The 12005-nt window shown below is 46.4% G+C and overlaps 1 protein-coding gene across 1 annotated transcript; it reads right to left on the bottom strand.

The window, feature by feature from the left end:
• Positions 1 to 1351: 1351 nt before the first annotated feature.
• Positions 1352 to 9276, bottom strand: LOC121450353 (filaggrin-2-like). Its single transcript, XM_041655170.1, has 5 exons — positions 8815 to 9276; positions 6438 to 7972; positions 4942 to 5119; positions 4492 to 4698; positions 1352 to 3427 (listed from the first exon to the last, which is right to left on the bottom strand). The coding sequence occupies exons 1-5, from the start codon at positions 9274 to 9276 to the stop codon at positions 1352 to 1354; spliced, it is 4458 nt and encodes a 1485-aa protein (XP_041511104.1).
• Positions 9277 to 12005: the final 2729 nt, after the last annotated feature.

The raw sequence follows: 12005 nt of genomic DNA, 5'->3' as shown, positions 1-12005 counted from the left end.
TATATGCTCACCCAGGAATTTCTCTTTAGTTTGAATTCCACTAGGAAGGCCAAGAAAAACAGTTTAAATTAGAGACAAAGAGGAGTAGAATGTAAAATTCTATTTAGAAAATTGTTACTCTTTTACTAAATGTGCTTTGGTTGGCCTTTTCTTTGAACTGCAAACTTGGTAAAAAAAAAAAAATTAAAGCTCTTAACTAGTTTTGACATTCTGGAAATTATCATTGAAACAACAGTTGTAGTAAACTTTATGCTGAAGTTAATATATTATATAGATTTTTTCTGTTCCCTCTTTTCTTTACAGTTCATAACAAATTCATGAGTTTTTTCCTTTTAGTCAAGAACATATTAATACTTTTATTCTATAGGAAATGTAGGGGGTTCCTTAATTTTCACTGGCATGGATATTTCCATTCATGTATTTGATAGAGGAAGTCTATAACACATAAATCTCATTCCCATAGCTTGGATTATATTAGGAAATGGCCATTTGGAATTATATTTATTCTTTTCTGTGTTGATAATAATTAATAAAATAATTTCCAGTCAATTCAACATAGAGTCTTTCTGTAAATGATTTGAACAGTAATTGAACAGAGGAAAGGATTAGATGTGGTTGATATTTTTCCTTCTTTTGACTCTGCATTGTTAGCATCTGAGTATTTACTTCTACTAGTTGCACAGAGGTAAAGGGAAATGTACATCTGACCCCTTGGCAGGGAATTATGTTTGTAGAGATAAAAAAGAGAAACTATATTCAGATGAAAAGTTTATTGCCAAATTCCAATTCAATACAATGTTCTGATTCTTCTGTCTAGGAAATCATGACAATAAATTCAATAGTAATACAGAGCTCCAGAGGTAACATAAAAGATAAAAATATTCACAATCTCCACCCAGGAAACAATCAAATTCTTAGTTCAGGATATGGAGTGTGTGAGAATATTACTAGAAAATTGTGACTCCTAAACTACATCCTGTGCTTCCTGGATAAGTTTAATCAAAAATTAAAACAACATGTGGAAAACCCCAATGGTTTTCTCATAGAAGTTCTAAATATTCATCTTGATTTCCCCAACCAAAACCATACATCTTTAATCTTGTACCTCTGAATATAGTTCCAATACATTTTAATTGACTATCTTCTGTCCAAGAAGCTCAGTGTCTATGGAGTCCTACAAAAAGATCTTGCACCAAAACAACATTACAATAGTAATACAGTTAATATGAAAGGTTAAACCACCTACTGGCAAAATAAGGAATCATATTAAATGTGTGATTGTCTTACTATGCATCTACTTTCTTCTTTGGTTTAATTTTTATCTTGTTTTATCGTATTTTTTACTCTCTTCTCAATAAAAATAGTGGTATTTTTGTTCTTGGACATATGTGTATAGTGGAGTGTTGCTATCTATGTAGGCAGAAGCTGAATTCATTTCCCCCTTTTCATGGTAACCTCTGGATTCAGTGTCCCTTGTCTCTTGGTCATCTACATATTGACTATATATTCTGATAGTCCCTGATGAATCAGATCCTGGCTCCTGTCCTTGTTTCCCCTCACCTGATGAGGTTGCACATGGTAAATAGTTACACTCTTCAGTTCCCATACGGGATAGGCTCTGAAGAGAGCTGTTGAGAGAAGATCTTTGATTTCTATTTCTACTGTCACTTGACAGCTGGTAGATATCATTTGATTGGCCATGGTTATATACTTGACTTTTATTAGTGCTGAATCCAGATTGATTTCCAATTGAACTGGATTCCGAATTGTCCTGAAATAATATATATTGACTATGGCCAAAACCAGATTGGTCAACTGGCTGGTTTGGAGTAGTTTCTTGTTTTTCTTTCAGACTGTACCTGTACTTAAAATCACAGTCATTCAAATGCTCAGGTGTTACTCCAGAATGGCCAAGACTAGAGACTAGAGTTCCACCTGTACTAGATCCAGTCAGATTGTAGTGATCAACTGGTTGCCCATGATCTGTATCTGCTTCTCTATATTTTAACACCAGCTCTCCCATTCCTTCATTTGCTTTGGATCCTAGATGGTGAGAAAGAGAGAAAGACTGTCCATATCTTGACACTTGTGTGTGTGTAGGTCTATGCGATGACCTCAAAGGACTAGAATTGCGACTGCTAGTTCTGCTGCCTTCAGAAGGTCCATATCCTGATTGTCCATAGTCATAATCTTCACGGCCATAGCTGCCATGTCTCCAACGTTGACTAGAACTATATTGGTTGCCAGTACTATGTGACCTATAATGCCTTGTATCAGACTGGACATGTGCGTTGCTTGATTGTTTGCTTAGACGGTCCCTTGACTGCCAGTGAGTACTATCTGTTGCAGTATGACTATAACCCGACTCTCCATGTTGTGATTTAGGGTCTCTATGGGACTGAAGCCCAACATGGCCCTTAGTGGATCCTGAGTATCTCCTTGATACCACTGAGTGTTCCTCATGCTCACTGGAATCACTGCGCACAGGTGACTCCCTAGGACTTCTCCCAAACCTTGATTCTGAGGCTTCAGCATGGCCAGACTGAGGTTGTCTACTACTGTCCCTAGATTGCCTTTGAGAACCCCTCTGGCTTCTGTGAACTGTGGGCCCAGAAACTCCATGCTGAAGTCCACCCTGACCCTTAGTGGATCCTGAGTATCTCCTAGAAACTACTGTGTTTTCCTCACCTTCACTGGACTCAGAGTGAACAGGTATCCCTCCAGCACCTTTTGTACTTCCTGAATGTGAGGTCTCTTCATGACCAGACTGAGACTGTCTACTGCTGTCCCTAGATTGTCTTTGAGGTCCTCCCTGACTTCCATGACCTGCTGACCCCGATTCTCCATGCTGATAGCCACCAAGACCCTGAGAAGATTCTGAGTGTCTCCTTGAAACAACTGAGTGTTCCTCACCTTCACTGGACTCAGGTTGAACAGGTGTCCCTCTTGGACCTTTTGTAGCTCCTGAATGTGAGGGCTGCACATGCCCAGACTGAGAGTGTCTACTGCTGTCCCTAGATTGTCTTTGAGGACCTCCCTGGCTTCCATGACCTGCTGGCCTCGATTCTCCATGCTGGTGTCCACCATGACCTTGGGGAAATTCTGAATGTCTTCTTGAAACTACTGAGTGTTGTTCACTATCACTGGACTCTGGGTGAACTGGTGCCCCTCTGGGTCTTCTCTGAGAGCCACCATGTGATGGCTGCTCATGCCCAGACTGAGGCTCTCTACTACTGTCCCTAGATTGTCTTTGAGGACCTCTCTGACTTCCATGACCTGCTGACCCTGATTCTCCATGCTGATGTCCACTATGACCCTGAGAAGATTCTGAGTGTCTCCTTGAAACAACTGAGTGTTCCTCACCTTCACTGGACTCGGGGTGAACAGGTGTCTCTCTTGGACCTTTTGTAGCTCCTGAATGTGAGGGCTGCACATGTCCAGACTGAGACTGTCTACTACTGTCCCTAGACTGTCTTTGAGGACCCCCCTGCCTTCCATGACCTGCTGACCTTGATTCTCCATGCTGATGGCTACCATGACCCTGAGAAGATTCTGAATGTCTCCTAGAAACTACTGAGTGTTCCTCACCTCTACTAGACTCTGGGTGAACAGGTGCCCCTCTGGGTCTTCTCTGAGAGGCACCATGTGATGGCTGCTCATGCCCAGACTGAGGCTCTCTACTGCTGTCCCTAGATTGTCTTTGAGGACCCCCCTGGCTTTCATGACGTGCTGACCCCGATTCTCCATGCTGGTGTCCACCATGACCCTGAGAAGATCCTGAGTGTCTTCTTGAAACTACTGAGTGTTCCTCACCTTCACTGGACTCAGAGTGAACTGGTGCCCCTCTTGATCTTCTTGAAGGCCATGAATGTGAGGTCTGTGCATGTCCAGACTGAGATTGTCTACTGCTCACCCTAGATTGTCCTTGGGGACCTCCTTGGCTTCCATGGCCTGCTGATCCTGACTCTCCATGCTGATGTCTCCCATGACCCTGTGGAGATCCGGAGCTTCTTTCTGAAACTACAGAATGTTCTTCATCTTCACTGGACTCAGGGTGAACTGGCACCCTTCTGGGTCTTCTCTGAGAGCCACCATGTGATGGCTGCTCATGAACAGAGTGAGGCTCTCTACTACTGTCCCTAGATTGTCTTTGAGGACCCCCCTGGCTTCCGTAGCCAGCTGACCCTGACTCTCCATGCTGATGTCCACTATGACCCTTAGAAGATCCTGAGTGTCTCCTAGAAACTACTGAGTGTTCCTCACCTCTACTAGACTCTGGGTGAACTGGTGTCTGTCTTGGTCTTCTCTGAGAGCCGCCATGTGATGGCTGCTCATGCCCAGACTGAGGCTCTCTACTGCTGTCCCTAGATTGTCTTTGAGTAGTGCCTCCCTGGCTTCCATGGCCTGCTGACCCCGATTCTCCATGCTGGTGTCCACTATGACCCTGAGAAGATTCTGAGTCTCTCCTTGAAACTACTGAGTGTTCCTCACCTTCACTGGACTCAGGGTGAACTGGTCTCCCTCTGGGTTTTCTCTGAGAGCCACCATGTGAGGTCTGTTCATGCCCAGACTGAGACTGTCTACTGCTGTCCCTAGATTGTCTTTGAGGTCTTCCCTGACTTCCATGGCCTGCTGACCCTGATTCTCCATGCTGATGTCCACCATGACCCTGTGGAGATCCTGAACTTCTTTCTGAAACTACAGAATGTTCTTCACCTTCACTGGACTCAGGGTGAACTGGTCTCCCTCTGGGTCTTCTCTGAGAGGCACCATGTGATGGCTGCTCATGCCCAGACTGAGGCTCTCTACTGCTGTCCCTAGATTGTCTTTGAGGACCCCCCTGGCTTTCATGACGTGCTGACCCCGATTCTCCATGCTGGTGTCCACCATGACCCTGAGAAGATCCTGAGTGTCTTCTTGAAACTACTGAGTGTTCCTCACCTTCACTGGACTCAGAGTGAACTGGTGCCCCTCTTGATCTTCTTGAAGGCCATGAATGTGAGGTCTGTTCATGTCCAGACTGAGATTTTCTACTGCTCTCCCTAGATTGTCCTTGGGGACCTCCTTGGCTTCCATGGCCTGCTGATCCTGACTCTCCATGCTGATGTCTCCCATGACCCTGTGGAGATCCGGAGCTTCTTTCTGAAACTACAGAATGTTCTTCACCTTCACTGGACTCAGGGTGAACTGGTCTCCCTCTGGGTCTTCTCTGAGAGCCACCATGTGATGGCTGCTCATGCCCAGACTGAGGCTCTCTACTGCTGTCCCTAGATTGTCTTTGAGGACCCCCCTGGCTTCCATAACCTGCTGCCCCTGACTCTCCATGCTGATGTCCACTATGACCCTGAGATGATTCTGAGTGTCTCCTAGAAACTACAGAGTGTTCCTCACCTCTACTAGACTCGGGGTGAACAGGTGTCTGTCTTGGTCTTCTTGAAGGCCCTGAATGTGAGGGCTGCTCATGCCCAGACTGAGGTTCTCTACTACTGTCCCTAGATTGTCTTTGAGGTCCTCCCTGGCTTCCATGGCCTGGTGACCCTGATTCTCCATGCTGATGTCTACCATGACCCTGTGGCGATTCTGAATGTCTCCTTGAAACTACTGAGTGTTGTTGACTATCACTGGACTCAGGGTGAACTGGTGCCCTTCTGGGTCTTCTCTGAGAGCCGCCATGTGATGGCTGCTCATGCCCAGACTGAGGCTCTCTACTGCTGTCCCTAGATTGTCTTTGAGGACCCCCCTGGCTTCCATGACCTGCTGTCCCTGATTCTCCATGCTGGTGTCCACCATGACCCTGAGAAGATTCTGAATGTCTCCTAGAAACTACTGAGTGTTCCTCACCTTCACTGGACTCGGGGTGAACAGGTGTCTGTCTTGGTCTTCTTGAAGGCCATGAATGTGAGGTCTGTTCATGTCCAGACTGAGATTGTCTACTGCTGTCCCTAGATTGTCCTTGGGGACCTCCTTGGCTTCCATGGCCTACTGATCCTGATTCTCCATGCTGATGTCCACCATGACCCTGTGGAGATCCTGAACTTCTTTCTGAAACTACAGAATGTTCTTCACCTTCACTGGACTCAGGGTGAACTGGTCTCCCTCTGGGTCTTCTCTGAGAGGCACCATGTGATGGCTGCTCATGACCAGACTGAGGCTCTCTACTGCTGTCCCTAGATTGTCTTTGAGGACCCCCCTGGCTTCCATGACCTGCTGCCCCTGACTCTCCATGCTGATGTCCACTATGACCCTGTGGAGATCCTGAACTTCTTTCTGAAACTACAGAATGTTCTTCACCTTCACTGGACTCAGGGTGAACTGGTCTCCCTCTGGGTCTTCTCTGAGAGGCACCATGTGATGGCTGCTCATGCCCAGACTGAGGCTCTCTACTGCTGTCCCTAGATTGTCTTTGAGGACCCCCCTGGCTTCCGTAGCCAGCTGACCCTGACTCTCCATGCTGATGTCCACTATGACCCTGAGAAGATCCTGAGTGTCTCCTAGAAACTACTGAGTGTTCCTCACCTCTACTAGACTCTGGGTGAACTGGTGTCTGTCTTGGTCTTCTCTGAGAGCCGCCATGTGATGGCTGCTCATGCCCAGACTGAGGCTCTCTACTGCTGTCCCTCGATTGTCTTTGAGGACCCCCCTGGCTTCCATGACCTGCTGACCCTGATTCTCCATGCTGATGTCCACCATGACCCTGTGGAGATCCTGAACTTCTTTCTGAAACTACAGAATGTTCTTCACCTTCACTGGACTCAGGGTGAACTGGTCTCCCTCTGGGTCTTCTCTGAGAGGCACCATGTGATGGCTGCTCATGCCCAGACTGAGGCTCTCTACTGCTGTCCCTAGATTGTCTTTGAGGACCTCCCTGGCTTCCATGACCTGCTGCCCCTGACTCTCCATGCTGATGTCCACTATGACCCTGAGAAGATCCTGAGTGTCTTCTAGAAACTACTGAGTGTTCCTCACCTCTACTAGACTCGGGGTGAACTGGTGTCTGTCTCGGTCTTCTCTGAGAGCCGCCATGTGATGGCTGTTCATGCCCAGACTGAGGCTCTCTACTGCTGTCCCTCGATTGTCTTTGAGGACCCCCCTGGCTTCCATGACCTGCTGACCCCGATTCTCCATGCTGGTGTCCACCATGGCCCTGAGGAGATCCTGAGTGTCTCCTTGAAACTACTGAGTGTTCCTCACCTTCACTGGACTCAGAGTGAACTGGTGCCCCTCTTGGTCTTCTTGAAGGACCTGAATGTGAAGGCTGCTCATGCCCAGACTGAGGCTCTCTACTACTGTCCCTAGATTGTCTTTGAGGACCCCCCTGGCTTCCATGGCCTGCTGATCCTGACTCTCCATGCTGATGTCCACTATGACCCTGAGAAGATTCTGAGTGTCTCCTAGAAACTACTGAGTGTTCCTCACCTCTACTAGACTCGGGATGAACAGGTGTCTGTCTTGGTCTTCTTGAAGGCCCTGAATGTGAGGGCTGCTCATGCCCAGACTGAGACTGTCTACTGCTGTCCCTAGATTGTCTTTGAGGACCCCCCTGGCTTCCATAACCTGCTGACCCTGACTCTCCATGCTGATGTCCACCATGATTCTGAGGAGATCCAGATTGTCTCCTAGAAACTACTGTGTGTTCTTCACTCTCACTGGATTCACTGTGGACAGGTGTCCTTCTAGGTGTTCTTGAACGCCCTGAAGTAGAGGGCTGTTCTTGTCTAGAATGAGGCTTTCTACTGCTGTCTCCAGACTGTCTTTTGGGTGTTCCCTGTCTTCCCTGACCTTTGGAGCTTGACTCTCCATGGTGAATTTCTTCATGTCCATACTCTTGCCCTGAGCCAAATGACTTATTAGAGCCAGAACCATGTCTCCCATATCTAGAAGACTGACTTGGGCCAGACCCATATGGTGATGACTGACCATGTCCATACCCTTGCTGCCCAACGCCAGATGACTGTCCTGAATGAGACTTGTTCTGCCAAGAACTAGATGAGTGACTTGAACCAGATTTATGTTCTCCATACCCAGATGACTCACCTGGGCCAGACTCATACTGCCCAGCACTTGATGACCGACCTGAACCATGCCCATGCCTCCTATAACCCGTTGACTGACCTGAGTGAGACCCATGCTGCCCAGAGCTAGATGACTGACCTGAGAGAGACCCATGTTGCCCAGAGCTAGACGACTGACCTGAGAGAGACCCGTGCTGCCCAGAGCTAGATGACTGACCTGAGAGAGACCCATGTTGCCCAGAGCTAGATGACTGACCTGAGAGAGACCCATGCTGCCCAGAGCTAGATGACTGACCTGAGAGAGACCCATGCTGCCCAGAGCTAGATGACTGACCTGAGAGAGACCCATGCTGCCCAGAGCTAGATGACTGACCTGAGAGAGACCCGTGCTGCCCAGAGCTAGATGACTGACCTGAGAGAGACCCATGCTGCCCAGAGCTAGATGACTGACCTGAGAGAGACCCGTGCTGCCCAGAGCTAGATGACTGACCTGAGAGAGACCCGTGCTGCCCAGAGCTAGATGACTGACCTGAGAGAGACCCATGCTGCCCAGAGCTAGATGACTGACCTGAGAGAGACCCATGCTGCCCAGAGCTAGATGACTGACCTGAGAGAGACCCGTGCTGCCCAGAGCTAGATGACTGACCTGAGAGAGACCCATGCTGCCCAGAGCTAGATGACTGACCTGAGAGAGACCCGTGCTGCCCAGAGCTAGACGATTGACCTGAGAGAGACCCGTGCTGCCCAGATTTTGACGACTGACCTGAGAGAGACCCATGCTGCCCAGAGCTAGATGACTGACCTGAACCAGACTCTTGCCTCCCATAACCAGATGACTGACTTGGACCAGATCCATGTTTCCAAGTGCTAGATGACTGACCAGATCCAGATCCCTGTCCCCCATAGCCAGATGACTGACCTGGACCAGACTCATGCTGCCCAGAACTAGATAACTGACCAGAACCAGACCTTTGGTCACTGCAACCAGACAACTGACCTGAACCAGACGCATGCTGCCCATGTTGACCACAACCTGAGGATTGACCTGATGCCGTACCATGCTGGCCACAGCAAGACTGTCCTGATCCATGCCCATGTTGTTTAAAGCCAGAGGACTGTCTTGAATTTGTTCCATGTTGTTCACAGCAGGATGGCTGCCCTGAACCGGACACATGATGACCACATTTGGAATGTTCATTTGAACAACACCCCTTCTGTTGAGAGCTTGAACAGTGTCCACAGGAACTGCCTCCGTGCTGACCATAACCAGAATGTTGGGTTGCTCCAGATCCGCAGCATGATGAATGATGTGAGCTCACGCTCTGCTGTCTTCCACAGTGCTCTGCATGACCACATCCATATCCTCTCTGACTAGAAGACTGGCTGCAGGATCTAGGTTCAGTTTGACAACATCTAGACGACTGACCTCCAGAGACACATCCTCCGCTAGTTCCTGATTGACATCTTGACTGGGTAGAGCAAGACTGACTTCCTTGCCTCCCAGATGGACTTGCCTGACAAGAACTTGAAGCACTTTGTGGTCTGCAACATCCACTAGAATTGCTGTGACCACATGCATGACTTTGTGTTTTGCTGTTTTCTGAACTTGCAGAGCTAGGCCCAAGCTTTTGTTCTCCACCCTTTCTTGACTGAGTAGAATTTGATTCATGTTTGCTCTTCTCCAGTCCATGTGACAATCCACTATGACCTTTCCTTCCCTGACTGTTTAACCTAGATCCAGATTCATATTCTTCCCCAGCTTCTCTAGAGGACCTACCGTGTGACTTGTTTCTTTTTTCTTCTAGCTCTTCAGAGCTGGAACCATGCCTCTCTTTGTTACCGCTCCAAGATTGACCAGCGCTAGACCCATGGTGTTTTCTCCTGGGTTCCTCTGAGCTGGATAATTCACTGTGCCTTTCCAACCTCCTAGAGTTGGACCTATGTCGAGGTTTTGCAGTTCCCCATGAGCTCCCAGAACTATGTCCATGCTCCTCTCCCTCACTCCAACTCGAACGTCTGAAACCTGATTTCCGTCTTGGTATCTCTTCTTCCTCTTCTGTTTCACTTTCTTCCTTTCGATTTTGATGACCCTGCCTAGGCTTCTTTGACCCTGAAGCTTTACAGTATTCTTTTCCAAGAACCTTATTGCAGGCCATAGCCAATTTGAACACCATCAGAAGAAACTCAGTGAAATCTAGTCTTCGGTCATGATCTCGATCCAGCATATGCATGATGACATCTACTTTATCTGGATCATCTGGATTCTGAATATGAGAGACACACCAAGGATAACTTGGTTAGCCCAGCTTCATTTTCAAATAAAATAACCCAGTAGCACCTTGTATATATATTGTGTTATATAATTTTAATCTTCTGAGTATTACTTTAGGTTAATGAGACCTAGAATATATGAAAAGTTAATGGAAAAGACTATTGTGATCTGTGAAAGAAGATGACATTGTTCCTTGTTTGTTAAAATAATCAATTAGTTAATTTCTTAGCACTATATTATTTATTTGCTTGGAATGGGAAGCCTGAGTACATGAAAAAGTTGGATTCTTTAAGATGGAAGGGCACAGGAATGTATTGACGAAACATTTGTCTTTAAAATATATATGTTGAGCCGGGCGGTGGTGGCGCACGCCTTTAATCCCAGCACTCGGGAGGCAGAGGCAGGCGGATCTCTGTGAGTTCGAGACCAGCCTGGTCTACAAGAGCTAGTTCCAGGACAGGCTCCAAAACCACAGAGAAACCCTGTCTCGAAAAAACCAATATATATATATATATATATATATATATGTTGATTTAATAGATTTACGATGTCCTGGCTCAAAAGAATATTACTTGGGTTTTCTCAAAATCAGCTGGGGCTGTGCACTTTCCACCAAGCTTGGTCCTAGAACATGTACAGACCCCAACAGCCTTCAGACTTGACACGTACCTTCAGAATTGGGCGAAACTCTTTCTCCAGAAGTTCCTTTAGCTCATCCTTGCTCAGTGTGCCACATTCTCCATCTTGCTTGGTGTATTTGTAGAATATATCAATGACAGTGACAACACTTCTTAAGAGGTCTGTCATCTTTTCCCCCCAAGGTTAAATGAACCTACAGAGAGAGAAAAAACCATAGATAAAGAAAGAGACATAGAGAACTAATTTTCTTTTATTTTAATTTATCAACAGGTCTTATTTTAATATAATGCAGTGGTTTTCAACCTTTCTAATGCTGAGATCCTTTAGTATAGTTCCTCGTGTTGTAGTAACCCTCAAATATGCTTACTTTCATTGCTACTTCATATCTGTAATTTTGTTACTACTTTGAGTCATAGTGTAAATATTTGTAGGATATCCTATGTGTGACCACTGTGAAAGGGTCATGACATATGGGCTGAGAACTGCTGACAAAGTAATTTTTAAAACCTCTTTTCTTTCATCAACCTCAACTGTAAGTATGGCTCAGGATTTTTGTCGCACCAATCAGCACAATAAAAACTTGGGATGATCTCAGGTCTCCATAATATTTATCTTATGAATATATTCTTTTTATGATATTTCTTTGAGTATTTTTGTGTCCTGGGTGTTACTCTGGGCTTCCAAAACTCCCAATACAACAGAGACACCACAGCCCCAGTCTGTCTAGTCTCTTCTGTTTTCTCCTACCCTTTTCTCTTCCTCTCCATGCCTCTCCTTGCCTATTCTTTTATTTTCTGTTTCTTTTGTTTTTTGTTTCTTTCCTGGCATGAGTGTGATACATTCATGTGTTTGCATGAGTGTGTATGCACATTTGTGTTTGAGGACAGATAGGCATATATTTGCATAAATCATCATTCACATTGTTTATATCTTTTCTGTATATGTGAGTGAATTCGTGTGTGTGTGTGTGTGTGTGTGTGTGTGTGTTTGTATGTGCTCATGACAACAGGCACACAGGTACCACAGTACATGCGTGGAGATCAGAGGACAACCTCAGGTGTTGCTCATCACTTTCCACATAG

This window comes from Microtus oregoni, unplaced genomic scaffold, assembly GCF_018167655.1.
Source record: "Microtus oregoni isolate MIOR12 unplaced genomic scaffold, Mior012 000007F_ref0000211, whole genome shotgun sequence".
NCBI classification, from domain to species: domain Eukaryota; kingdom Metazoa; phylum Chordata; class Mammalia; order Rodentia; family Cricetidae; genus Microtus; species Microtus oregoni.
Note: the sequence above shows the minus strand (reverse complement) of the source record. Positions and strands in the feature narration are given on the sequence as shown.

Coding starts and splice junctions, on each gene's coding strand:
- LOC121450353 (XM_041655170.1), bottom strand. CDS start 9,276: ATGGTCAGCACGGAGGCAGTTCCTGTGGACACTGTTCAAGCTCTCAAC. Junction 7,973..8,814: donor GAGGCAAGAGTCTGGTTCAG/GTCAGTCATCTA, acceptor AGTTCTTGGCAG/AACAAGTCTCATTCAGGACA. Junction 3,428..4,491: donor TCACCCTGAGTCCAGTGAAG/GTGAGGAACACT, acceptor GGACATGTGCAG/CCCTCACATTCAGGAGCTAC.